The sequence below is a fragment of the Rhinopithecus roxellana genome, chromosome 15 (assembly GCF_007565055.1).
Source record: "Rhinopithecus roxellana isolate Shanxi Qingling chromosome 15, ASM756505v1, whole genome shotgun sequence".
Taxonomy (NCBI): Eukaryota; Metazoa; Chordata; class Mammalia; order Primates; family Cercopithecidae; genus Rhinopithecus; species Rhinopithecus roxellana.
Window position 1 is genome coordinate 6155158 of NC_044563.1, and position 26186 is coordinate 6181343.

The 26186-nt window shown below is 45.8% G+C and overlaps 1 protein-coding gene across 10 annotated transcripts in view; it reads left to right on the forward strand.

The window, feature by feature from the left end:
* Window positions 1-16529, forward strand: part of KMT5B (lysine methyltransferase 5B) — a 57451-nt gene extending 40922 nt beyond the window's left edge. For 8 of the 10 annotated variants that reach the window (XM_010366309.2, XM_010366310.2, XM_030917630.1 and 5 more), the window contains 4 exons: window positions 189-208; window positions 289-425; window positions 4211-4407; window positions 12210-16529. In XM_010366309.2, coding sequence (XP_010364611.2) covers window positions 189-208; window positions 289-425; window positions 4211-4407; window positions 12210-13693 — 1838 coding nt within the window. In that variant the 3' untranslated portion in view covers window positions 13694-16529. Of the gene's footprint in view, window positions 1-188; window positions 209-288; window positions 426-4210; window positions 5666-12209 lie in introns of those variants that run through there. The other 2 variants (XM_030917635.1, XM_030917636.1) reach the window with 2 other exon arrangements.
* The last annotated feature ends 9657 nt before the right edge of the window (window positions 16530-26186 follow it).

The window sequence follows — 26186 nt, forward strand, 5'->3', positions numbered from 1 at the left end:
GAATTTGAAATAGAAATTTTCCCACAAACTTATTAAAATAAATGTATATTCCTTTAGTTGAACTTGAGATCTAAACTCCTATCAAAAGTTGTAAAGTTATATGGAAAGCTTATTTCAGATTTCTGTAATTGTTCGTGTTTCTGATCTTATCAACAGTTAATTGACTTTATCTTTTGGATATTTTTCAGATTGCAGACCTAATTGTAAGGTAAGCATTAAAAAAAATTTCTTCAAGTATTTTGTTTTTGCTTCAGGTGTGAGTTTCTTACTGAGTTACTTTTATTTTAGTTTGTGTCAACTGGTCGAGATACAGCATGTGTGAAGGCTCTGAGAGATATTGAACCTGGAGAAGAAATTTCTTGTTATTATGGAGATGGGTTCTTTGGAGAAAATAATGAGTTCTGCGAGTGTTACACTTGCGAAAGGTAAAGTGTTAAGTAAAATGTTCAGCCTCAACATTTTTTGTTAACAACCTGATTATGGGGATTAAACTCACATCTCTTCATTGTTTAAATGCAGAGATAGTCTTTATGTTCTTTAGCATAGCAGCCGGTGTAATGTATATGAACACAGTCAAATGCTGCACAACTATTTAGGGACACTGGAATGTCCTTAAATAAATTTTAAATTGCCCTTTAAAATCTTAATATTACCAGCTAAGAGTGGGCCAGAAAACAGCTGTGCTTAAGGAGAGAATGGCTAATAGCTCCCACACATGCACACACACAGTGCCAGAATGGGGCTGCCCTGTCAGAGTGTCAAGTGGAGTTCCCCACTGATAGCCGTCTTGCATATTATCAAGCTGTGTCTTCTGGAATTTTGGTTTTACAGTTTTTTGTGTCTCATCCAGAGTCCTGAAGTCTTTACAGAAATTCCCCACATCTGCATTGGCAGGACCAGCAATTCATATTGCTCATCATAGTGACTTCTGTACATGAGAGCACCATGAAGGGAGCACCACAGGCGCAGGCAGGCAGGGGCTGCAGGAAGAGTCCCCTTGAAGGCAGTGCAGACCACACAGGCCACAGAGAAGGAAACCTGAAGTCCATTTTGCACAGCTTGCACTGTGCCAGGCACTTTACTCACCTCACCTTGTTCAGTTCCCACAGGTATTCATGAAAGAGCTAGGAGGTGCCCACATTGCAAGTACTAAAACATAAGTATCAGACCCCAGTCAGCCTAACTTCAGAGTCCTCATTCTTTCTACTTCATACTGCTTTTGGAGATACGATCAAAGTTATTAGTGTCACTTCTCCCACTTTAAAACACCTACAAATAGCCAGCCTAGAGGTTGCAGTGGGCAGATACCCCAGTCACCATTTCCCTCCTTTCTGGATAGCCAGGGATTTCCATCTGTTTAGTGAGAGAGGATGGAGTCATAAAGTCACAGTGCTACCGTAGCCATCTCTCTCCCAGCGTTGAGTGGGCTCCTTACCATAAAGATGTGGCAGAAAACCAGTTCCTAGTGCTGCTGAATTTTTGCCAGGGCAGAGGGACATAAAATTTACCTTTTTCTGCATAAAAATTATTCACATGTTGGTTAGATCTTTGACCAGTCCTTTAACCTATAAAGTAGTTTAATTATAGTTCAATAATGTTTCAAAATCATTTTGTAGAGGAAACATAGTATAACAGTTAAGTGCCTGTCATCTGAAATCAGACTGCCTGGGTTGGAATCCTGCAACTCTGCATTTCATTAGCTATGTGATGTGTAAGGCAAGTCATTTAGCTGCCTTGTGCCTTAATTTCCCCATCTGTAAAATGGGGATAACATCAGAACCTATTTTGTAGTGTTGATATGAAGATTAAATTTGTTATTTCCTGTAAAGCATGTAGAATAGCACACAGTTAATACACAAATGTTAACTATAATTATTGGTTTCTGGTTATTTTCCCATTAGAATATAAGCTCCATGAAGGCAGGGGCTTGTATCTGTTTTATTTTCTGCTATATCCCCAGAATACAGAACAGTACCCTGGCACATAGTAAGTCCTTGATAAATATTTGGTAAACAAATGAATAGAGTAAATAAATATGATTAAGTGTTTGGAGGCGGTCCTGAAAACACCTAACCACATACTCAGGATTCCAAACCAACACTGAAACAGCTCTTTCCCTGGTTTAGAACTGCAGGTATAGCCATTTTCATTGAGCGGTTTAGTTCTCTTTCATGAGCCTTTGTTTTTTCACTGGTGAAAATGAGGATAATCCCACCTACTCCACAGGGTTAGTGTGAGAAATAGAAACATGTGGAAGTCCTTTTTAAATGGAACAGAATAGTGACCATGGCTATTGTCAGACTGTTTGAGCAATTTGATTTCAAGATTGGCTGCATATATTCTTAAAATTCTCAGAAACACCGAATTGTTTCTGCCTTTACAGAAATGAGCTGGGAAGATGCATCTAGGAGCTCATTCCGTTATTCATTACATATTAACGGAGCAGTTACTTAATGTTAGGCCAGGTATGTGCAGGATAAACAAGACCAGCACAGTGCCAGCTGTCAGGGCAGTTCAGTGAAGGGGACACACACTGTGCTGAGAGCCAGAGGGTAAAAGGAAGAGGCTCTTTGAAGAAGCAAGAATGGATGGAGTCGTGTGCAGACACTGAGTTGCGCTAGACTCTGCAGGATACATTTGAAGCATGTTTCTGTGCTACGCTGTACTGACAATAGTAGTTGTAGTATGTTCACAACTACTGCACATTGTACTCTAGAAAATTTAAAGCAAAGGCCATGCACATGTGGTTCACGCCTATAATCCCAGCACTTTGGGAGACCAAGGCAGGTGGATTACCTGAGGTCAGGAGTTTGAGACCAGCCTGGCCAACATGGCAAAACCCCATCTGTACTAAAAATACAAAAACTAGCCAGGCATGGTGGTGCACACCTGTAATTCCAGCTACTCAGGAGGCTGAGGCAGGAGAATCGCTTGAACCCTGGAGGCAGGGGTTGCAGTGAGCCAAGATCACACCACTGCACTCTCAGCCTGGGCGACACAGCAAGACTGTGTCGCAGAAAAAAAAAAAATTCTAATAACGAAAAGCTCCTATAAGCTTATAAGGAAAAGACAGTCAAATAGGAAAAAAGGTAAAGGAGAAAGAGATGCAGAGATGCTTCACAGGAAAAAAAATGGCCATAAACAAGGAGATTAAAACAAGATTAGGTACTCATTTTCACTCATCACTTTGGAAAAAAAAAAAAAAAAATTTTTTTTTTTTTTTAAACCGAGTCTCGCTCTGTTGCCAGGCTGGAGTATAGTGGTGCAATCTTGGCTCAATGCAACCTCCACCTTCCGGGTTCAAGCGATTCTTCTGCCTCAGCCTCCCGAGTAGCTGGGACTACAGGCGCCCGCCATCACGCCCGGCTAATTTTTTTTGTGTAGAGATAGGGTTTCACCATGTTTTCCAGGATGGTCTCTTTATCTCTTGACCTCGTGATCCACCCACCTCAGCCTCCCAAAGTGGTGGGATTACAGGTGTGAGCCACTGTGCCCGGCCCACTTTGGCAAAATTTAAGGAGTACAATGTACCATTGGTGAGGATGTGGAGAAACAAGAACTTATACCATGCTAGTAGGACCATGATTTACTCTATTCCTTTGGCAAAGTAATCTGGCAATGTTTATTAAAAGGCTGGGTGTGGTGGCTCACGCCTGTAAATCTAACACTTTGGGAGATCCAGCTGGGAAGATCCCTTGAGCCCAGCAGTTGGAGACCAGCTTGAGCAACATAGTGAGGCCCCATCTCTACAAAAAAATTTAAAAATTAGCTGGTGGTGGTGGTACACTCTTATGGTCCCAGATACTCGGGATGCTGAGGTGGGAGGACTGCTGGAGCCTGGGAGGTTGAGGCTTCAGTGAGCCATGATCATGCCACTGCATTCCAGCCTGCATGGGAGAGTGAGACCCTGTCTCGAAAAAAAAAAAAAAAGGAAAACTAATTTTACAAGGTCCAGTAGTTTCTCATAGGCTATTAACAATTGATAATACTCATAACAAGTTGTTTTATTATTTTAAGTATAGATTTAAAGTTAATTTTATAATATAGATGCTTAATTTCCTTTGTGAGTTCAAGTCTTGGGTTTCCAGTGGTGATGAAGGCTTCAGCAGCTCATCACATCTGTTAACCTGTAGCCAAGTACCCTCAGCATTTAAGCTTATTATAAGAAAGTGTGTTCTCTTCGTTTAACCTGTGCTATTTTCTCTTTCAGACGGGGAACTGGTGCTTTTAAATCCAGAGTGGGACTGCCTGCGCCTGCTCCTGTTATCAATAGCAAATATGGACTCAGAGAAACAGATAAACGTTTAAATAGGCTTAAAAAGTTAGGTGACAGCAGCAAAAATTCAGACAGTCAATCTGTCAGCTCTAACACTGATGCAGATACCACTCAGGAAAAAAACAATGCAAGTAAGTAAGGGAGATTTGATAAGCATATCTTTTAAAAGTATTTTCACACAATTTGCTTTATAAAGTGTGCTTCAGTAGTTTTAAACTTTTAAATACTGAGAGAGACTGGGACTTGTGAGCTTTGGCAGCACTTCAAGGCTCTAGACATGATTTGAGTACAGAGGCACAGTCTGTATCCCACCTCCAACTTCAGTACCGTCCTCTAGACTATTTTTCTTGAATACCTTGGTAACTGGATATGAGTTCTTCGTCATATGTTCCAAGGTCATCATATGTTTTAAACATTTTCAAGGTGTTAGAGACTGATGATGTCGCTAGGTCCTACAAGAAGACAAAAGGACTGAGTAGAATTACTAGGCTCTGTACATTCCAGTACCTAGCCAGTTTGTTAGAAAAGATGATGGACTTGGGGGAATTCATAGCTTCTGGCCTCAAGGCTTCCACCTTTTCATTGCTTGCTGACCTTTTTCAAAACGAACTGACTCAGTTCAACAGACCACCAGTACCAGACTCAGAATTGTGATAGAGGAGGATTTTGAACAGTGCCGTATTGTGACATGCTGTATTGGCTACTCCAGAAAGTAGGAGTAAAGATGGAAAGGAGAAAGAAGCAACCTCTGAGATTCCAGTGGTGTGTGGGGGCAAGATCTGATGGAAACTGAAAAAGAGAACGAAGACTAAACAAAGAAAGGAAAGAGAAGAAACCCTAAATGGGCAAAGGAAAGCACATCCTGTTTGTGGAGCTTTGAGATATTGGAACCGTTCTAATTGCTCCTGTTTTTCTGGGTACCATCAGTTTTCTGTAGTTGCCACTAAAGCAGTAGACTCTTGAGTCTGACTTGTCTCTGAGAGAGACGGAAGTTAGAAAGTTTTGACTTGGTGATTCCGAAAGTATGCCTTTGTTGGCACTTAAATGTCCAGTGAGACTTCTTGGCACCTTAGAGCCCTCTGAGATACTGATTATTTTAGGTTCTTCTCCCTACTTTCAGATGTTCTCAGCCCAACACTGGGTGCTCTCTTCCACTACAGAGAATCCTGAAGAAAAGGGAAGGTGTTTCCCATGATGGTGAATGTCACTACCATGAATTCCTGAATCTACCTGCTGCTGGGAGTCAGAGTCCAAGCATAACCCGTGTAGCGTAAAAGCAGTGCTGTAGCCCTATTCCAGTCTTTTTCGTTAATGTCCAAAGTGAACAAGAGTTAGTCAATCATTAACTGTTGACTGTTGATTCTCATAATAAATGCAGCATAACGAACATTTGTTTTCTGAGTCTGGTTCCTTGGTGAAACTGGAGACTTGTGAAGCCCATTTTATCAATGCAGACATAAAAACACTTAAAAGCCAGGCATGGTGGCACACCTGTAGTCCCAGCTACATGGGAGGCTGAGGTGGGAGGATCACTTGAGCCCAGGAGTTTGAGACTAGACTGGGCAACATAGTGAGACCTGTGTCTTTTTTTTTTTTTTTGAGATGGAGTCTCTGTCCCCAGGCTGGAGTGCAGTGGCATACTCTAGGCCCACTGCAGCCTCAGCTCCCACCTCCCAGGTTCAAACGATTCTCCTGCCTCAGCCTCCCGAGCAGCTGGGATTACAGGCATGTGCCACCGCATCCAGCTAATTTTTGTATTTTTAGTAGAGACAGGGTTTCACCATGTTGTCCAGGATGGTCTCGATCTCCTGACCTTAGATGATCCGCCTTGCCTCGGCCTCCCAAAGTGCTGGGATTACAGGTGTGAGCCACTGCACCTGGCCAGAGACCTGTGATTTTTAAACAAAAACACTTAGGTTCGTGCTGCCATCTGTATGTGGAGACAGCCACAAAGTTGCCCATGTTGAATGGCTGTGTGATGTAGGTGTTTTATGCTTAAGTAGTAACTTTATTACTAGTGTATAAGCTACTGAACTCAATATACTACTTAGTTTAAAAGATAAGAATACAGATAATTTTAGGAAGACGTTGGGTGTACTAATATTTAACTATTAATATTAAACCAATTAATATTTGGGAATATATATTAATAAACTAAATACTTATTGAAATCCTGCTAGTTCTTGAAGACATACAAAGATGTTTGAGACGGGCCCTTTCCTCAGGGAGCTTATGCCTTAGCTCCAGGGTAAGAAAGGTGCACAAGTTAGCAGAACAAACTGGAGGCACAGGCTTTCAAGTTTGGAGGGACGGAATAATTGCTTTAAGCTGGAATCTCAGCCTTACAGAAGAAAGCTGCACATTTTGCAGTGACTGCTGGTATTGGGGTGCTTGCCTTATTCCAATTCCCTTTCCACAGCATGATTGGAGCAATCCAGGGGTCCATGTGACTAACTCTGAGGTCATGGGCAGAGTGGAGAGGCATGGCTCAGTGCTCTCTTTGAAGGAGCTCGAGGCTTTTGTTGTCTCTGAGACCATTGTATGTTAAGTTATGTTCATATAAGGGTTTCTTGAGTTCTTACATGTGTTCTCTTAGGCTGTATTTATTTTGGTCTTTGTCTCAGCCATCCACTCCACCTGTCGGAAAGAAAAGCTCTGGAAGCCACAGCCTGCAGGAAAGCCAGCACTGCCAGGCCCTCCTCCCAGGGTGGTGGATGCACATGCTGTGCGTGTTTGTGGAATGCTTTTTCTGTGTGGCTGCTGGTCTTTATCCTGTGGTTCGTTTAGAATTTAGCAGCTGATAGAGGAACTGCTTTCTTTGAACACATGTATAAAGAAATGTTCTGAGTAGTTGGAAGAACATTTTCCTCCATACAGGTGCTTTTTTGGAAAGTACCTTGAGAGCTACAGTGCGACTCTGGTTTAGCATCCGGAAGTAGAGACAACAAGGAATCCGTTTTCACAAATCCAGTCCACAGGTCTGAATTATAATGCCAGGACTGGAGGAGTCTGGTTTTTCAGGCCTCATGCCTCGCTGACTGGTGTGCCCCCTCTGAAGTTAGTGCTGTGATAGGGAATGTGAGACGAGAGAGAAACTCGCAAGCAGTCTGTGGAGATGCAGACACGGATCTCTGCATGTGCCACAAGTCAGGACAAGCCCCGGAAGAATCGGCCAGAGGGAGAAGTTGATCTTAACTATGGAGCACCTATCCTAGATGCAGAGGCTGGGGTGCTGCTTCTCACTTTCGCGCTGTCACTGATGTCATCAGTTGATCTGAACACTTTTCTGCTGAGCCTTCGGGCTGCTTCCAAGTTCTAACACCCTGTTCCAGGTAGCCATTGGCAGTCCTGTGCTGGTCACGTCAGATGAAAGCTGCTTGTGCCGAGTAAACCCCTTGAGACCGAGGTCTTTAAAGTCCTGTCAGAGGGTTTCTGGATCCTCACGTTCTGGAGATGCTTGACTGTGGCCCTTGTATTATCTTAGTTCACGCTGATGGTGCGCATTTCTAGTGCAGCCTGAGTACTCAGGAAGGCTTTGGTGTCGTTCACAACTCTCTTGTCTGGCTGGACGTCTTGTGCCACCCTGCCTTATGATTTTGAGGATACCCTGAAGTGACCATAACAGCCATGCAATTGGGCCTTTACCCATGAGTTGAGGCCAACACCATAATTCTTCTGTAGTATGCCTTACAGGCAGCATAAGAGTCATTTTAATGCTCAGGAAGCCTAACAAGTCCCATCTCTTCTATTCACCAGATGGATGACCTTAGGCACAGTAGTCCACACGAGCTTGGTTTTCACGTAGCTTTAATTGCATTTCCTTCCACAGGCGTTTATTAGGATGAGTGTGGCCATTTTGCACAGTACCTAGCATGTAGTAATTGCTGAAAAGAATGTGTACCCCTACCTAAAATTACTGTCCAGGTCCATGCATTTGAGATTTGTCCCAGCCACTAGGGGAAGAGTCATACGAGGCATATAAGTGCCAGAGCAAGCTGAAACACAGGCACTTACCCCACTTAGGTCCTAGTCCTTGGTTTCTTGATGGACTTTTAAAAATCACTGACTTTTAATTTGTCATTGTGGCCACTGTCTTCCTCCTTTAGCCTTCACTGTCTGAAATTCTCAACCCCTGCCAGGACAGTGCAGCTTCTTTGGACATTGAAGGACTTCTCACTCTACTGGAGCCTCATCTTTGTCACATTTCTCATATTCTTTGCCTGTCTTTTTTTTTCCCTTTGATTTGATGAGCATACCTTTTGACAGGGCTTTTGATGAGAAAATGCTTTTCAAAAAATGTGGAATACATTGGTGACATGTAAGTGAAATCTCTGTGTTGATACAATACATAGCATCAAATACATATCCATTTTGTGCTCAAAAATGGAGCGTTTATATTAGTTTAGACACCAACCCATAAAAGTGCTTTGGTTTTCTGTTGTCAACAATGAATGTCTTGGAAGGAGGGATGGGATGGGGAGAGCTGACTTCAGAATCACCATAAAATGGGAGTCATCCAACGTGTAAAAATAAGTACCAAGGAAGCAGCTTCTTGGGTGCTGCAAGAAGACATAGGAAAGGCATTGCAGAGAAAGTCCCGAGAGGCTCCCTGAGAGAGTTGTTGCCTAAGCTGAGTCTTACAGGGGGATGAGAAGTTGGCCAAGTGAAACATATTCAAAGCAGAGGGCCTTTCAGACAGCTCTATAGACGGGGGAGTTTGAGTCAAGGCTTTTCTTCATGACGAGTACAGGCAAAGAAAGATGTGAGCACAGGTTAAAATTTTAGACTTCATTCTTAGGGCATTAGGTTGCTGAAAGGTTTAAAACCCAGAAGCTGCATGATACACTAGGAAAGTCATCCTGGCTATGTGGTGGTACACGGATTGTTGGGAAAACAGTAGGAAAAACAAAACTGCCATAGTTCATGCAGGAGGCTGTGGTGTTCCAGACAGGGAAGAGTAGACAGGTTGCAGTGATATTGCAGGGGTGGACTCCGCGGCACATGGTGATCGGCTTGGTGAGGCAGTTAAGGAGAGCAGGAGTCAAGGAGGACCTCCAGCTTTCTGCTTCGGCAGCTGGGCATGTCGTGGTGGTATTGGCCAAGATGGAGACCTCAAAAGGGGACATCGTCAGGAGACTTGATGGTGAGTTCCATTTAGGGGCTTAGAGACAGTCGGTATTTGGTGACATGGGTCTGTAGTTTAGGAGACAGTCTGGCCAGAGTTTGGGAACTGTCAGCCTGTAAGTGGTAGTAGCCATGGGAGAATGGGTGCCTATCACCTGGGGTCTAGGACTGCACATACCTGAAGAATAACAGTCTAGGGGACCGATGAAGGAGGGATGCCAGGGATGGAGAAGGAAAACCAGGAGAATGCGCTCTCTTTGACAGCCAAGAGAAGAAAGGTTTTCTCAAGAAAAAGTGGTTATCAGTGTCACATTCAGAGAAATGAAAGGGGAGGGCTGAAGAGTGTGTGCTGCATTTGACGACGAGTGGTCGGATCACCAAAGGCTGTCTCATTGGAGGAGCAGGCTGGACCCAGATGGCAGGGATTGCTGTGGAGAATGGGACATGGATGTGATTGTTGTGTAAGGGTGCTTGCAGGTGCATCATGAGAGTGGAATGCAAAGAGGAGAAATAAAAGGTTGGAAACCACTAAGACTGATCATAAATTGGTCCTTGCAGAGGCATAGAATGAGCAAAGGATCATCGTAGCCACATCTGAGAAAGCCAAGTGAAGGGAAGCAAGCAGTGCAGTCCTTTCTTCACTAGTGTGTCTTTATGTTGGCAGCACGTCCACTCAGTCCACCTTGTAGGCAAGCCTCGTAAGCATAAAGAAACCCTTTAGCCAAAGAGTTCCCTATTTTTTCTTATTTTCTAAATTTCTTACTTAAAAAAAAAAGTATTTGCTACCACGTAGTTCTGTGTAGTTCCAGTGGATAATAAATCACTTGTTCTCAAATTGAATCATATTCAAACTTCACTCCTACTGTTCTAAAAGTAGGGCACCACCTTGGTAGCAGCCCACATGTGTAAATATGTTCTTGGTTCAAACCGTGAATCTCCTTGCTATGAGTTCTGGTTTATGTACCCCGAAGCCACTTACGAGTCAGTCTGTATGTGCAGGACCTTCTTTGTTTTTGTTTTTGTTTTTCTGAGATGAAGTTTCACTCTTATCTCCCAGGCTGGAGTACAATGGCTAGATTTTGGCTGACTGCAACCTCCACCTCCCAGGTTCAAGTGGTTCTCCTGCCTCAGCCTCCCCAGTAGCTGGGATTACAGGCACATGCCACCATGCCTGACTTATTTTTGTATTTTTAGTAGAGACAGGGTTTCACCATATTGGCCAGGTTGGTCTCTGACCTCAGGTACAGAGCCTTCCATTCTTGGTGGTTTGATAATTTTTGGAATGCTTGTGATGCATTCTTGCTCCTCTCAATAAAAACTGAACTTAGGGTAACTTAACTTGCTTAGCTGGGCAGAATGGCAGTTTCCCTGGCAAACTGAGGCATGTAGAAAGCGACAGAGACTTTCTCTGCAGGATCCTGGTCCTCACTTGGGTGGGCAGCGTGCTGAGCTTACCCATATTTTATTGTTTTTATTCTCCCTGTTCTGGTGAGAGGTGGTGATGATTCGTTTTGTTATCTTGGCTTCTCTAGCAAATCTGTAAATGGAGTGTTTTGGTTAGGAAGAAGTTTTTTAACTGGACATGCAGGAACTAGGTAATTGAGAAACTGACTTGTATAAACTTCTATAAATAATAGTCCAGAATGTCAATACAGAGGAAAAATTAACATAGCAGAAAGTCAGTGGCAAGGTCAGAGACACTACAGGAGCAGCTTAAGCTTGAGTCACATATGAAGCCTTTTGAGAAGCCATTCAACTTTATTCCTTATATTGACAGCACATCTACTCAATCCACCTTGTAGGCAAGACTTGTAAGCATAAAGAAATTCTGTAGCAAAAGAATTATCTAAATATCCTTATGTTTTAAAAAATATTTTCTACCTAGTAGTTCTGTATAATTCCAGTGGATAAGAATACACTCATTCTCAAATTGAAACATGTTCATCACTACTCAGGTTGTGATTACCATTAGAGTCAGTTGTAACCCTTTTCTGTCCTGGCCATGGAGGAAAGAAGTTGGATCTCCCTTTGTCCTGAGAGTATACAATTCTGGCAGCGTGCATCTTCCTTCACTGTGATTGTTGGCACTAGGCAGTCACTGAAGGGACGGGGGCAAGTAAGCTTTGCAGCACTTATAAGTTGACAGCCCACTGGTTGCCTCTTCTGGTCTTCATGGAGTTGAAGGGGACAATTTAGAATAGTGCATTTCTTTTTTGGTAGTGACTGGACTTTTCAGAGTGATAATATGTGGTTCTTAAGATCTAAGATCTGTTTTTCTTATTTGAAACCATTACAATAGAATTTGTTCCTTAGAGCCCATGAGTATTATATTTCTGTTCTATGTTAATGGCCAAGTGCTGTACTTCCTTTGGGTTAATGAGTAATGGATTTTAGAAACATTTTAAATGACTAAGGAGAATCTGTGAAAGGAAAAAACCATGTTAACTTTTTTTCAAATCTTTTATGTGGGAAACTCCTAAATCAGGAGAAGAAAGCCTCCGTTTGGGCCAGTGTCATGACAGATTAAGAAGCTTAGAGTGGAATCTAGGTCCCTGCGGTGCTAAAAGCTCCTTTACCATACAACTGCTTACCTCGAAAATGAATAAACGCCCCATAAATTAGAAAAGAACTTCAAAGAGAAGCAGTGCAGGGAATGCAGGTGCGCCGGCAGAATCTGCAGCAGGAGCCGTGTTGTTGGCGTTTGTGTAATCTAAACGTGCTGTAGCTAATAGCCTGTGTTTGGGCATTCTTTTCTTGAACTCTGGTGTTACCAAGGCTGTTTTTCACCTTTTTCTCTTTAACCTTACAGCTTCTAACCGAAAATCTTCAGTTGGTGTAAAAAAGAATAGCAAGAGCAGAACGTTAACGAGGCAATCTATGTCAAGAATTCCAGCTTCTTCCAACTCTACCTCATCTAAGCTAACTCATATAAATAATTCCAGGGTACCAAAGAAACTGAAGAAGCCTGCAAAGCCTTTACTTTCAAAGATAAAATTGAGAAATCATTGCAAGCGGCTGGAGCAAAAGAATGCTTCAAGAAAACTCGAAATGGGAAACTTAGTACTGAAAGAGCCTAAAGTAGTTCTGTATAAAAATTTGCCCATTAAAAAAGATAAGGAGCCAGAGGGACCAGCCCAAGCCGCAGTTGCCAGCGGGTGCTTGACTAGACATGCGGCGAGAGAACACAGACAGAATCCTGTGAGAGGTGCTCATTCGCAGGGGGAGAGCTCGCCCTGCACCTACATAACCCGGCGGTCAGTGAGGACAAGAACAAATCTGAAGGAGGCCTCTGACATCAAGCTTGAACCAAATACATTGGATGGTTATAAAAGCAGTGTGACGGAACCTTGCCCCGACAGTGGGGAACAGCCACAGCCAGCTCCCATGGTGCAGGAGGAAGAACTGGCTCATGAGACTGCGCAAAAAGGGGAGGCTAAGTGTCATAAGAGTGACACAGGCATGTCCAAAAAGAAGTCACGACAAGGAAAACTTGTGAAACAGTTTGCGAAAATAGAGGAATCTACTCCAGTGCGTGATTCTCCTGGAAAAGACGATGCGGTACCAGATTTGATGGGGCCCCATTCTGACCAGGGCGAGCACAGTGGCACTGTGGGCATGCCTGTGAACTACACAGACTGTGTTCCTTCACCCGTCGGTTGTTCAGTTGTGACATCAGATAGCTTCAAAACAAAAGACAGCTTTAGAACTGCAAAAAGTAAAAAGAAGAGGCGAATCACAAGGTATGACGCACAGTTAATCCTAGAAAATAACTCTGGGATTCCCAAATTGACTCTTCGTAGGCGTCATGATAGCAGCAGCAAGACAAATGACCAAGAGAATGATGGAATGAATTCTTCAAAAATAAGCATCAAGTTAAGCAAAGACCATGACAACGATAACAATCTCTATGTAGCAAAGCTTAATAATGGATTTAACTCAGGATCAGGCAGTAGTTCTACAAAATTAAAAATCCAGCTAAAACGAGATGAGGAAAATAGGGGGTCTTATACAGAAGGGCTTCATGAAAATGGGGTGTGCTGCAGTGATCCTCTTTCTCTCTTGGAGTCTCGAATGGAGGTGGATGACTATAGTCAATATGAGGAAGAAAGTACAGATGATTCCTCCTCTTCTGAGGGCGATGAAGAGGAGGATGACTATGATGATGACTTTGAAGACGATTTTATTCCTCTTCCTCCAGCTAAGCGATTGAGGTTAATAGTTGGAAAAGACTCTATAGATATTGACATTTCTTCAAGGAGAAGAGAAGATCAGTCTTTAAGGCTTAATGCCTAAGCTGTTGGTCTTCATTTGACCTGGGATAACTACTTTAAAGAAATAAAAAAATTCCAGTCAATTATTCCTCAACTGAAAGTTTAGTGGCAGCACTTCTATTGTCCCTCACTTCTCAGCATACTATTGTAGAAAGTGTACAGCGTACGGACTCCATTCTTAAGTCTGATTTGTGCAAATTTTTATCGTACTTTTTAAATAGCCTTCTTACGTGCAATTCTGAGTTAGAGGTAAAGCCCCGTTGTAAAATAAAGGCTCAAGCAAAATTGTACAGTGATAGCAACTTTCCACACAGGACGTTGAAAACAGTAATGTGGCTACACAGTTTTTTTTAACTGTAAGAGCATCAGCTGGCTCTTTAATATATGACTAAACAATAATTTAAAACAAATCATAGTAGCAGCATATTAAGGGTTTCTAGTATGCTAATATCACCAGCAATGATCTTTGGCTTTTTGATTTATTTGCTAGATGTTTCCCCCTTGGAGTTTTGTCAGTTTCACACTGTTTGCTGGCCCAGGTGTACTGTTTGTGGCCTTTGTTAATATCACAAACCATTGGTTGGGAGTCAGATTGGTTTCTTAAAAAAAAAAAAAAAAAAATACAATGACCTACGTGACAGCTCACTTTTCAGTACATTATACGTACGAGGGTAGCAGTGTGTGGGATGAGTTTCGATACGGCGTATTTATTGCTTGTCATGTAAATTAAAAACCTTGTATTTAACTCTTTTCAATCCTTTTAGATAAAATTGTTCTTTGCAAGAATGATTGGTGCTTATTTTTTCAAAAATTTGCTGTGAACAACGTGATGACAACAAGCAACATTTATCTAATGAACTACAGCTATCTTAATTTGGTTCTTCAAGTTTTCTGTTGCACTTGTAAAATGCTACAAGGAATATTAAAAAAAAATCTATTCACTTTAACTTATAATAGTTTATGAAATAAAAACATGAGTCACAGCTTTTGTTCTGTGGTAACCTATAAAAAAAGTTTGTCTTTGAGATTCAATGTAAAGAACTGAAAACAATGTATATGTTGTAAATATTTGTGTGTTGTGAGAAATTTTTGTCATAAGAAATTAAAAGAACTTACCAGGAAGGTTTTTAAGTTTAGAAATATTCATGCCAATAAAATAGGAAATTATAAATATATAGTTTTAAGCACTGCATCAGTGGGAGTTCTTGGCTTATGTTAGTTTATTAAGAAAATATCAGAGTTTTTTTGACTATATTATCAGTTAAACAAAAAGGAGTCAGATTTAATTTGTTTTTTTGAAGCACTTTGAGAAATTAATTTTAATTAACTTAATGAGCAAATTTTTATTACTACTTTATGTTCCATACCAGGTTCTTTTCATTTCTCTGGATTATTTTGCAAATCACTGGACAGAGAATTTGGGAATATAAATCTGTAACAGGTGTTTGACACCAGTAGGTCTCTCTTATTTCTGGGAAATGTGTACATGTACTTTCTGATACACAGTGTTCCTAAGTAAAAACCAATTTAGGGGATTTGTGTAGTGCCTATAGGAAAGTAGCCCATGTCTTAAAATATTAAAAGGAATCTGAAAGTAATGAAAAGTCCAGTGGAGAAAATCTCAATGCTTACTGTTGCTACTAATTGATTCCTACTAGTTTCCAGGTTTGGGGGGATATTATTTAAATGAAGCTCCTTAAGACTATTGATTGCCCATAGGTTCCAAATAGAAATTAATAAGACTTATGAACATTTTTAGAAAGTAGATTGTTTTCTCCTGGTTCTCTAAGGAACTACTTCTGTAGTCTTACATAGTCTCATCCTTGTTTGTTGTGGTGCAGTCAAACTCCTCAGGCATTTGGAAAGCATGTGGTAGACCTCCTTCCACACTCCCCCACACCCCCCTTCGCTGCGTCTGGAGGTCTTCACCAATGAAGTAGGGCAGACCACACAGCCTCTCGGGAGCACCTGTCCGAGGCACCTGGAGCACTTTTCAGAGCACATCTAGCCCTCATGGGGTCCCTGCATAGCAATGTGAACCCCTGCCACTGAGGACGATGAAGGTAGACGCTGTGTCTGGAGGTGCTGGAGGGCAGAGGGTCGCCTCTTCTATTCCCATCTTAGTTTGGGTTGTTTTGAAAAGAGTTTCAGAGACTAAACCTTAAACCTTATTTGAATACCAACAATAGCTATTTGGGGAATTTCAATCTTAAAAAGTGACAAAACGCATTTCCCATTTTTCTTCATTTTTAAGCTTAATTTTAGTAACTTATTTATGATGTTTTAATTTTATCATGGCCTCCTCTTTGGAGGCTGACCTTCCCATGGGTCTCAAAGCAGTGACATTTGGTAGTGAATCACTGCCTCTCAGGAGTCGGTATGCACAAGCACTCAGCAGCCACTGTTGATGCCTTCTAGGGAAACCGAATTTCCGTTGGTAAAGGTAGGGGCCTCAGAACTGTTCTGGATCTGCTGTAGAACTTCACCATGTGGAATGGTGACATCCACACACCGTTGACCAGTTTGGAAGAGGTTGCATTCAATAAAACTCTTAGCTTGAGCTTATGCAATGATTGGTTAAGATTTTGGCATTGTAAGAATTAGGAGATGATCATAGAAATATATGTAAAGTATTCAATTTTCAATCATTTTCAAATTACTGTTATAAATTGTTTTTGCTGAGTTGTAATACTTTTGAGATACAATGTATTCCTTGTACTGAAAGAATGAAAAAGGACTTTTTCAGCATTTGAGGTAAGTTCTTTAACGTTTCATTAAAAACATTTTTTACAAATATTTTGTACATGCACTTGCAGTATTGAGGTTAATCATTTTAATAAATTCGGAAATTAAAACAATTTGGCCGGTGTTCACTGTATCTGGAAAAAAAAATCAAAGTGGTGACTTTCTCCACAAAATTTTCATATAAAACAGAACTTGTAAAATCAGTTTCTAAAGCTTTTCAATACCTGTGAGTGTTGAGTTTTCTGGGCCCTGGTCTCCTCTTGTGTCTGGTGCCACTCATTTTTAAGAGAGAGTAAACATTCATTCTTGTTTTAGTAGGGACACTAAACTACATACCCTCCTAGTCCTTGAACCCAAGCAATGTTTGCCCTCAATATGGAGCAAAATAACATTGAAGGCTTTTGCATCCCAAATGCATTAATAGTTGCTGATTACTTGGAGGTTCCCCCCCCCCACCCGCGCGCGCCCTCACCGTATTGGTCAAGTTAGCATACCCAGAACTGGCCTGGGTCCTTTTTTCTCCCATCTGCTATTGAAAGGAAATATGACTGTACAAGAGGGAGGAAACCTGAATTTGCCCAACTCTGCAACATCTTGAGTATCCCTGAGCAAGCTGCTTAATCTCCACGTCTCTTTCCCAGCACCTAGCACCATTCTGTGTCAGAGGTCAGTGTGGACGCCTGGTCCCGTCATCAGTTAAGTTTCTGGTTGAGCTGCATTCACTCTTGAGGATAATCTGGGTGAGTGGTGCACACACTGGACTAGTCAAGTATTGATTATTGATTTTTCCTAATTGATTGAAGTATCCACCCAAACTTGGGTTCCCAGTATGGAAAAAGGCTAAGGGTGGCATGTCTGTTAAGTACTTAGGAGTCTTATTCAGCATCTCGGGTTTTCTCTCTACTCTTCCAGTAGCCAGTGGCAGCTAACTTGCCTGGAACCCTTGTGTGGCTCGTTTCACAAATGTGCTTTCTGTCACTGACCTGCAGCACCATCGCGTACTCTGCTGCAGAACCTGGTCGCACCCAGAGCAGAATTCAAGCAAGTCGCCAGCTCCAGGGCATCCCTGTGACTACGGCATGTGTGACCCTCGCTTGCAAAGGCAGGTGAGGTCTCCAGCCTTCTACTCCCTCCCTGATGTCCTAGAGCACATGGGCATTACTTGTGTTTGCTAATGAGAGAGCCCAGGGGAAAAGTGAATTTACTGATTTAGAGATGGAGTCTCACTCTGTTGCCCAGGCTGGAGTGCAGTGGCACAATCTTGACTCTCTGCAACCTCCACCTCCCAGGTTCAAGTGGTTCTCCTGCCTCGGCCTCCCAAGTAGCTGGGACTACAGGCGTCTGCCACCACGCTGGGTTAATTTTTGTATTTTTGGTAGAGATGGGGTTTCACCGTCTTGGCCAGGCTGGTCTCGAACTCCTGACCTCAAGTGATCTGCCCATCTCAGCCTCCCAAAGTGCTGGGATTATAGGCATGAGCCACCACACCTGGCTGAAAAGTAAATTTGGATTCTTCAGAAAGGGTACCAGGATTGCTAGGGGCAAGGTGTGTGAATGGCCAAGACTGGGAAAGGGGGTCGCTCACTAACGCTGCCTCCACCATCTGCCACTCATTTTCTCCCAGGCCGTTAAGCTTAACACATATTCATGGAAACTATTGTAAAGCTGCTAACCTGGAGGACAGAAGACAGACGCATGCTGTAGAGATTGCTTTGGTAATGTTCTGAAAAAGCCAAATCTGTTGCCAGATCCTGTATCCTCCTTGCCAGGTTTGTGGGGTTTTCAGCTGACTCGCAGTAAACTGACTTACGTCTTTTGGGGGCAACCCACCTTGTTGAGTCTGCTCTGGCTGAAGGGAAGCAGAGCGCTGCTGGGCCTGCTTGGGCACACCAGACTGCTGGAACCAGTGTGAGGCCCTGAGCAGCTGGGGCTCCATGTAGCAGGAATGAAGGTGCACTTCAGGATTGTTTGAGCACCTAGTACGTATGTGGGGTTTGGGCCAGGGAATAAGATTTGAGTCTTCAATGTGGGGTAAAATAAAGCCATGGGAGTGAGTGTTTTGGTCTCTTTGTGCTACTGTCACAATATCACAGACTGGGCAATTTAGAACCGATGGAGGTTTATTTGGTTCATGGCTCTGGAGACTGGGAAGTTAAAGATGGAGGGGCCGATTCTGGCGAGGAAGACCTGCTGCTGCATCACCCCGTGCTAGAGAGAGGGGAAGGGGTTTGACTTATTTTATTGGGAGCCCATCCCACGATAATGGCATTAATCCATTCATTCATGAGCCAGGGCCCTCATGACCTAATTGCCTCTTAGACCCCACTTCTCAACACACTGTTGCATTGGGGACTGAGTTTCCAGCATGAACTTGGGGCCACGCTCAGACCACAGCAGTGAACTAGCCTAGGGAGCTGGCTAAGGGCAGCCACTGCACCCGCCCTCACTAAGGCATGGGGGCGGCAGGAAAGGCTGCTCCCCCGCCATTGGTCCTCGACCTGGGAGAGCTGAGCTTAGGCCAGCGCTTCAAGGAAGAGCCAGATGGGTTGAGAGGGTGGAGGCAAAATTCGTCCGTGAAGGAGGAATGAGGGAGGATGACCGCCGGAGACTCAAGTTTAATCTTGGAGGCAGGGAGCTTGCATAGGGGTACGTGTGTTCTGAAAAAGCAAGTGAAGGAGTTACTTGGAGTGGGGCCTTGGGGGGGGGTCTTCAGAGAGTAGATCCGTCTTCCTTGCAGGAGGAAAAGAAGATTTTGGATGTGGTGAGGGAGCCGGTCCAGCATGAGGCTTTCTCTCTTGTCTGGAAAGTAGGAAGCATCTGAGAGTGAAGACAGGAGGGCCAGGAGGTTTCAGGAGTAGGAAGGAGGTTTGAAATTGAGAGTGGGAAAGCATCCTGGCTGTAGAAACATAGTATCATTCACTAAAGAAATATCTACCCATCACTTTCAAGGTACCAGGCAGTGTCCTGAGCCCAGGCTGGTGGCCAGCACTTGCCTGCACAGGTGTGAGCCTCTCAGGAACACGTGGGCTTTCACCCAGGTGGGGACCACAGAATACAGTAGGGCTGGGGGCCCTAGGGTTCAGGTTGCCAGGAGAGGGGGTTGCATGAGAAGCCCTGCATGCCTGCAGGTTAGGGAAGAAAAGGTGAGTCTATGAGCTGAGTGGGTCACTAGACAGGTGAAGGTGGAGGTGTTTGAGTCCCGGAGGCTCCGTGTGGGCAGAGGACTGCCAAGCATTGGAGCAGTAAGCAAGTGTGGAGGGCAGGCGGGGGACAGGCGCTCAGAGATCTGGAGGGGCCACGTTTTCCTGTGAGAACAAGACCCTAGATGGGGCCCTGGTAGTGGATTGGTCACAGTTCTGAGAAATCACAGCATTGGTCACCCAAGATGATGGCAGACAACCTTCATGGTGGGCCTCCAGTGCACTTCCAGTGAGTGCAGGGTTCTAGGGCCCAGGGCCCCAGGAACAAAGCAACATGCCCCTGGGGGCTACCACACTCCATACAGGCAGCCAGGCAGAAACTGGGCCTATGGAGAAACGAACGGGGAATACCCCACTCAGGGTGGTGGTGCTCTGGGTCAAATGTGTTCTTAATAAACAGGGGAATCGGCCTGCCTGAGATCGTGCAGCTGGTGGCAAGTGCCAGAACCAGACATTAGCCCCAGGCTCCAAGGCGCCAGCTTGGTTTTTGTTTTTGTTTTGTTTTGAGTCAGGATTTCACTCTGTCATCCAGGATGGAGTACAGTGGTGTGACCATAACTCAAGTAGCCTTGACCTCCCAGACCCGAGCAATCCTCCTCCTCAGCCTCCTGCTGAGTAGCCGGAACAACAGGTGCGCACCACCATGCTCCACTACTTTTTCACTTTTTGTAGAGACAGGGGTCTCCCTATATTGCCCAGGCTTGTCTCAAACATCTAGAGAGCACAGGTAAGGACCGCAGAGTTGCCAGTGCTCCAGAGACCCCCAGCCCCAGCTGCTCAGCCCCACCTTTGCCAGGGTGATTCTGGAAGCCTCTGTCTCCTTGGAATTCCTGTGGGTCTACTTGGGAGACTGAGGCTGGAGGATCGCTTGAGCCCAGGAGTCCAGCCTGAGCAACATAGCAAGACCGATCCATCTCTTTAAAAGAAAAAAGGCCGGGCGCGGTGGCTTAGGCCTGTAATCCCAGCACTTTGGGAGGCTGATTTGGCAGGCCAATCACCTGAGGTCAGGAGTTCAAAACCAGCCTGGCCAACATGGTGAAATACAAAAAATACAAAATAATTAGCTGGGCATGGTGGCAGGCACCTGTAATCCCAGCTACTCAGGAGGCTCAGGCAGGAGAATAGCCTGAACTCAGGAGGTGGAGGCTGCAGTGAGCTGAAATCACACCACTACACTCCAACCTGAGTGACAGAGCAAGACTCTGTCTCAAAAATAAAAAGAAAAGGCCAGGAGCAGTGGCTGACGCCTGTAATCTCAGCACTTTAGGAGGCCAAGGTGGATGGATCACTTGAGGTCAGGAGTTTGAGACCAGCCTGGCCAACGTGGTGAAACCCCGTCTCTACTAAAAATACAAAAATTAGCCAGGTGTGGTGGCGCATGCCTGAAATCCCGGCTACTCGGGAGGCTGAGGCAGGAGAATCGCTTGAACCCTGGAGGCAGAAGCTGCAGTGAGCCAAGATTGCGCCACCGCACTCCAGCCTGGTGACAGAGTGGACTCTGTCTCAAAAAAAAAAAAAAAAAAAAAAAATCTGTGTGGGCAAAAAATAGGAATCATTGTTTTCTACCCACTTTCCATGCAGTTATGTGGGGCCAGGAGAAGTCTGTCTAAAGATTATGGCCCAGATAAGTGGGGTGATCCAAGCCCATTGTCAAATATGCTTCGGGAGCTTGAAAAGTAGGAGAAGTGTCACTGTTCAAAGCACCGGCTGTTTGCCGGCCCTCAGGCGCTCCAAGGGGCAGGCCTCTTGTTATCTGAAAGGGTGACTCAAACAGGAGCTGATCGTGCCTACAGCAAAAGAAGTCCAAGGTTTCCTCCAGTCAGGCAGGCTGCTGGACTTAACGATTAGTGGTTTTTGTTTTGTTTTTCTTTTTTTCTTTTTTTTCTTGAGACAAGGTCTCACTTTCTTGCTTAAGACTGGAGTGCAATGGTGAAATCTTGGCTCACCGCAGCCTCAACCTCCTGGGTTCAGGTGATTCTCCCACCTCAGTCTCCCGAGTAGTTGGGACCAAAGGCACAGACCACCACACCTGGCTAATTTTCTGTATTTTTAGTAGAGATGGGGGGGGGGGGTCTCACCATGTTCCGCAGGCTGGTCTTGAACTCATGACCTCAAGTGATCCACCCACCTCGGCCTCTCAAAATGCTGGGATTACAGGTGTGAGCCAGCATGCCCAGCCTGGACTTGGTGATTTTAATAGCAACCTGACACACCAATGTCATCCAGGGGCAAAGGAATAACTGCATTTGATCAGAAGGTTTCTTGTGTTACTCTCTAAATTATCACTGTGATTCCCCTCAGGAGAAGTGTTTTACCCATGGGGACAGATGCTGGAAGCTCTGATTACACGAATGGGAAGCAGGGTTCTATTTCCAGAAAGGCAATTTACATCCCAGAAGCACGTCTGCAAAGCAAGTTACACTTTTGCCACTCTTGATGTGTGCAGCTCCTCCCTGCGCAGCAGGCCGGGGTCGGGTAATTTTGATTTCATCACACCAGCCTCAGTGGGGATGGCAAGTTGGGCACTGATTAGAAGTGACTGGGAGCTACAGGCCAGGAGTCTTGGACTTAGCTGTTCTCCGGAGTGACTCTTCTTTTTCTTTTCTTTTCTTTTTTTCTTCTTTTTTTGAGACAGAATCTCACTCTGTCACCCAGGCTGAAGTGCAGTGGCACAATCTTGGCTCACTGCAACCTCCACCTCCTGGGTTCAAGCAATTCTCGTGCCTCAGCCTCCCGAGTAGCTGGAATTACAGGTGCCTGCCAATACACCTGGCTAATTTTTGTATTTTTAGTAGGGAAAGGATTTCACTATGTTGGCCAGGCTGGTCTCAAACTCCTGACCTCAAGTGATCCCCCCACCTTGGCCTCTCAAAGTGCTGGGATTAGAGGTGTGAGCCGCCTCACCTGGCCCAGAGTGACTCTTCTATACACAAAACTCTAATTTCCTCCTCTTGCCAGTCAAGTCACGTTTTTCTTCTGTGGTAAGCGGCAAGCTGGGGAGGCTGAGCTAGGTGTGGTGGCACGTGACTGTAATCCAAGTGGACCAGAGCTGGCCCAGGCACCCACTTGGCCTGGGGCGAGGCTGGGGGGCACCCGCCCTGCCTCACTTGTTCCCAAACCTCGGGTTTCTAACTTGTGAAGCAGGGGAAGTGAAAGCGCTCTGGGTTTGTTGAGGATGCAGCGGGAGAGTGCCCATTGTGCCCTTCACATGGGTCTGGCATCCGAGTCAGTTGGTATCCGTGTCCTGCCTCAACAGTCTGTGGGTGCACCCCAGACACCACGTGCGCCCTGCTCTGCCTCTAACCTCTGCCCTCCTCAGCTGACACCTGCTCAAACTGCCTTCATCACAACCTTCTCCAGCCCAGCTTCCATACACAGACGATCCCGGATCCCGGTTCTATTTCCCCCTGGCTGATGCCCCTCTGTCAGTCATGCCACCTCTGTTTACCCAAAGCCTCTGCTCCACCTCTGGGCCTCTCCTCCCTCCAAGAGAGTCTCTCTGGAGTGATCTACTCCCTTGACAGCCTTCCCTATTTGAGTGTCAAATAAGGGCTTGTCACTCAAAAGGCACAGGGGATATGGGAGGTGATTTAAACCCACTCCTTTCCCTCCAGGGAAACACGCACGAACATCAGTAAAATGTGGTAAATGCCAGGATGCGTGTGTGGGAGAAGCGTGGCAGGAGGACCAAGGAGAGTGCCCCCTGTTTCTGCTGGGGAACCAAGCAAGGCAGGCTTCATGGAGGAGGTGAAATTAAGAAGGGTCCTGAGAGATGAATAGGAGTTCGTAAGCCCAAAGGGCAGAGGCGGGGGACACCTGCAAAGTCCTGGAGACATGGAAGGACAGAGTGTCTTATGGAAAGGCGGGTGAGAAGTTCAGCATGGCCAATCCTGAAAGTTTAAAAGGGGATGATAGCTGGCCAGGTGTGGTGGCTCACATCTATAATCCCAGCACTTTGGGAGGCTGAGGCGGGCGGATCACGAGGTCAGGAGATTGAGACCATCCTGGCTAACACTGTGAAACCCCGTCTCTACTAAAAATACGAAAAATTAGCTGGGCGTGGTGGCGGGTGCCTGTAGTCCCGGCTACTCGGGAGGCTGAGGTAGGAGAATGGTGTGAACCCGGGAGGTGGAGCTTGCAGTGAGCCGAGATTGCACCACTGCCCTCCAGCCTGAGCAACAGAGCCAGACTCTGTTTCAAAAAAAAAAAAAAAAAGGCCAGGCGTGGTGGCTCAAGCCTGTAATCCCAGCACTTTGGGAGGCCGAGACGGGCGGATCACAAGGTCAGGAGATCGAGACCATCCTGGCTAATATGGTGAAACACCGTCTCTACTAAAAAATACAAAAAACTAGCCGAGCGAGGTGGTGGGCGCCTGTAGTCCCAGCTACTCGGGAGGCTGAGGCAGGAGAATGGCGTAAACCTGGGAGGCGGAGCTTGCAGTGAGCTGAGATCTGGCCACTGCACTCCAGCCTGGGCAACAGAGCAAGACTCCGTCTCAAAAGAAAAAAAAAAAAAAAAAAAAAAAGGAATGATAGCTATGATAGCTGAGGACCACTGACCTTAGGAGACAGGGGGGCATCTGCCTGTAGGTGAGGGCCCTGATCAGGCATCCTAGAGGCAGATTCTGTCTTCACCACTTCCTGATTTTGCAGTTTTTCCTATCTGAGCCTTAGTTTCTGCTCTGTAAAATGGAGATGTAACAGTACCCACCTCACTGAGAATGAAATAAAACAGTAAAGGATGCGTGGGCGCCACGTCAGGTGCACGGTAAGTGTTTGGTAACTGTTAGCAGTTTTGGTTATTTCCTGGACTCTTAATAGCAAAGCCTGTACTTTTCTACTGGCTTCAACTAATCAGCCTAGCCCCAGCCCAGCCCTCCAGCTTCCTCCTGGCCCCCAGTCCCAACTGTGGCCCAGCCATTCCAGGGTTGGGTGTCTTCCCAGAGCAGAGAGATCCAGGCCTCCCGCTGTACAGAGAGGCAGGGACAGTGACTTGCCTGGGGGCACACAGTGAGCAGGAGCAGGGGTGGCCAGGGCTTGAATCCAGGGCAGTAGCTGCCCTTCCCTGACTGTCGGCTGTAGCAGCCAGTGCCCCGGAAGGGCTGCTCTGGGCTGGGAGCCAGCAGCAGCCCAGCCAGCAAGGAGGTGGCCGCTGTTGATACATGATAACATGTGTTTGTTTAGCTAGAGCCACTCACCAAAGGGGCGTTCAACTCCCTGCAGCAGGGAGCTGAGCTTGAGGCCAGAGTCTTTCTGCCCTTCCTCCCTGACACCCACAAGGGCTGCTCTGGCCTTAGAGATCGCCTGGCTAGAAACTCACAACCGTGTGTCTCCTGGATGTTTGGGAACACAAAAATCCAACAGGGCTCCACACTGCTGCTTCTGGGAGGAGTGGCCCGAGGCTCCAAGTGGGACAGCAGTCCCCAGTGTCCCCCAGCCTACCAGCTCTACTGCATAGGGTGTTCCAGGCTGGAGACCTCTGGGAAGGCCCTGAGGAGGGGTGGCTTGAAGTAGTGGGGGCACTGCTGGTCGGTGGTCTCAGCACTCTCCTGGGTCATGAAGGTCTTTGCACTTGCTTCTCCCTCTGCCTGGGACCCCCTCTCTGCCCCACCCGCTCAGGTCTCTTTGTAGATGTCACCTCCCAAATCTTCCCTCACCCCTCACTGCCATCCCGGGGCTTCCCTCCACTTAGCCCTGAGCCCTCCAGCCACCGGGGTCCTTGGGGCCTGGCTAATGTCAGGCTGATGGGGAAGGGGCTTCTCTGGGAAAGCAGCCCCCAGAGACTCCAGCCTCTCATTCCCATATTGCGGCAGGATTCAGGTCACTCTGAAGTCAAAACCTCGAGATGCCAACTGCTGTCAGAGCCCCTGAGCCAGCCCAGACCCCTCCCACCCACGGAAGCATGGAGCCCAGGAGGCCATGTTGGGCAAACAGGCTGTGCCCAGACAGTGCCCTAAGACCAACTCATCACACCCAGTGAGTCCTGGCAGAGGAGGAGCCAGAAGCCAGGGGCAGAGCTTTCTCTGGGTTGGGCAAATGACGTGGTGTGAGGTCTGAGCAGCCTCTGGCTTCACCCTGCTGCTGCCACAGCCTGTGTGCCAGGAGAGCTCAGGGAACTGGCAAGGAACAAACTGTCCTCGGGCTGGCCCTCTGCCTACTTCCTGGTATAGAACCCACACCCCCGGGGGTTCCCACGCAGCCCTGAGGGCTGGGCTCCAACAGCACAAAGCTCAAAAACCCAGCCTCCCAAGGCGGGCGGATCACCTGAGGTCAGGAGTTCAAGACCAGCCTGGCCAACAAGGTGAAACCCCATCTCTACTTAAAATACAACAAAAACTAGCCGGGCGAGGTGGTGGCGGCGCCTGTAGTCCCAGCTACTCGGGAGGCTGAGGCAGGAGAATGGCGTAAACCCGGGAGGCGGAGCTTGCAATGAGCTGAGATCCGGCCACTGCACTCCAGCCTGGGCGACAGAGCGAGACTCCGTCTCAAAAAAAAAAAAAAAAAAAAAAAAAAAAAAAAAAAAAAAATACAAAAAAATTGCTGAGTGTGATGGCGGGCGCCTGTAGTCCCA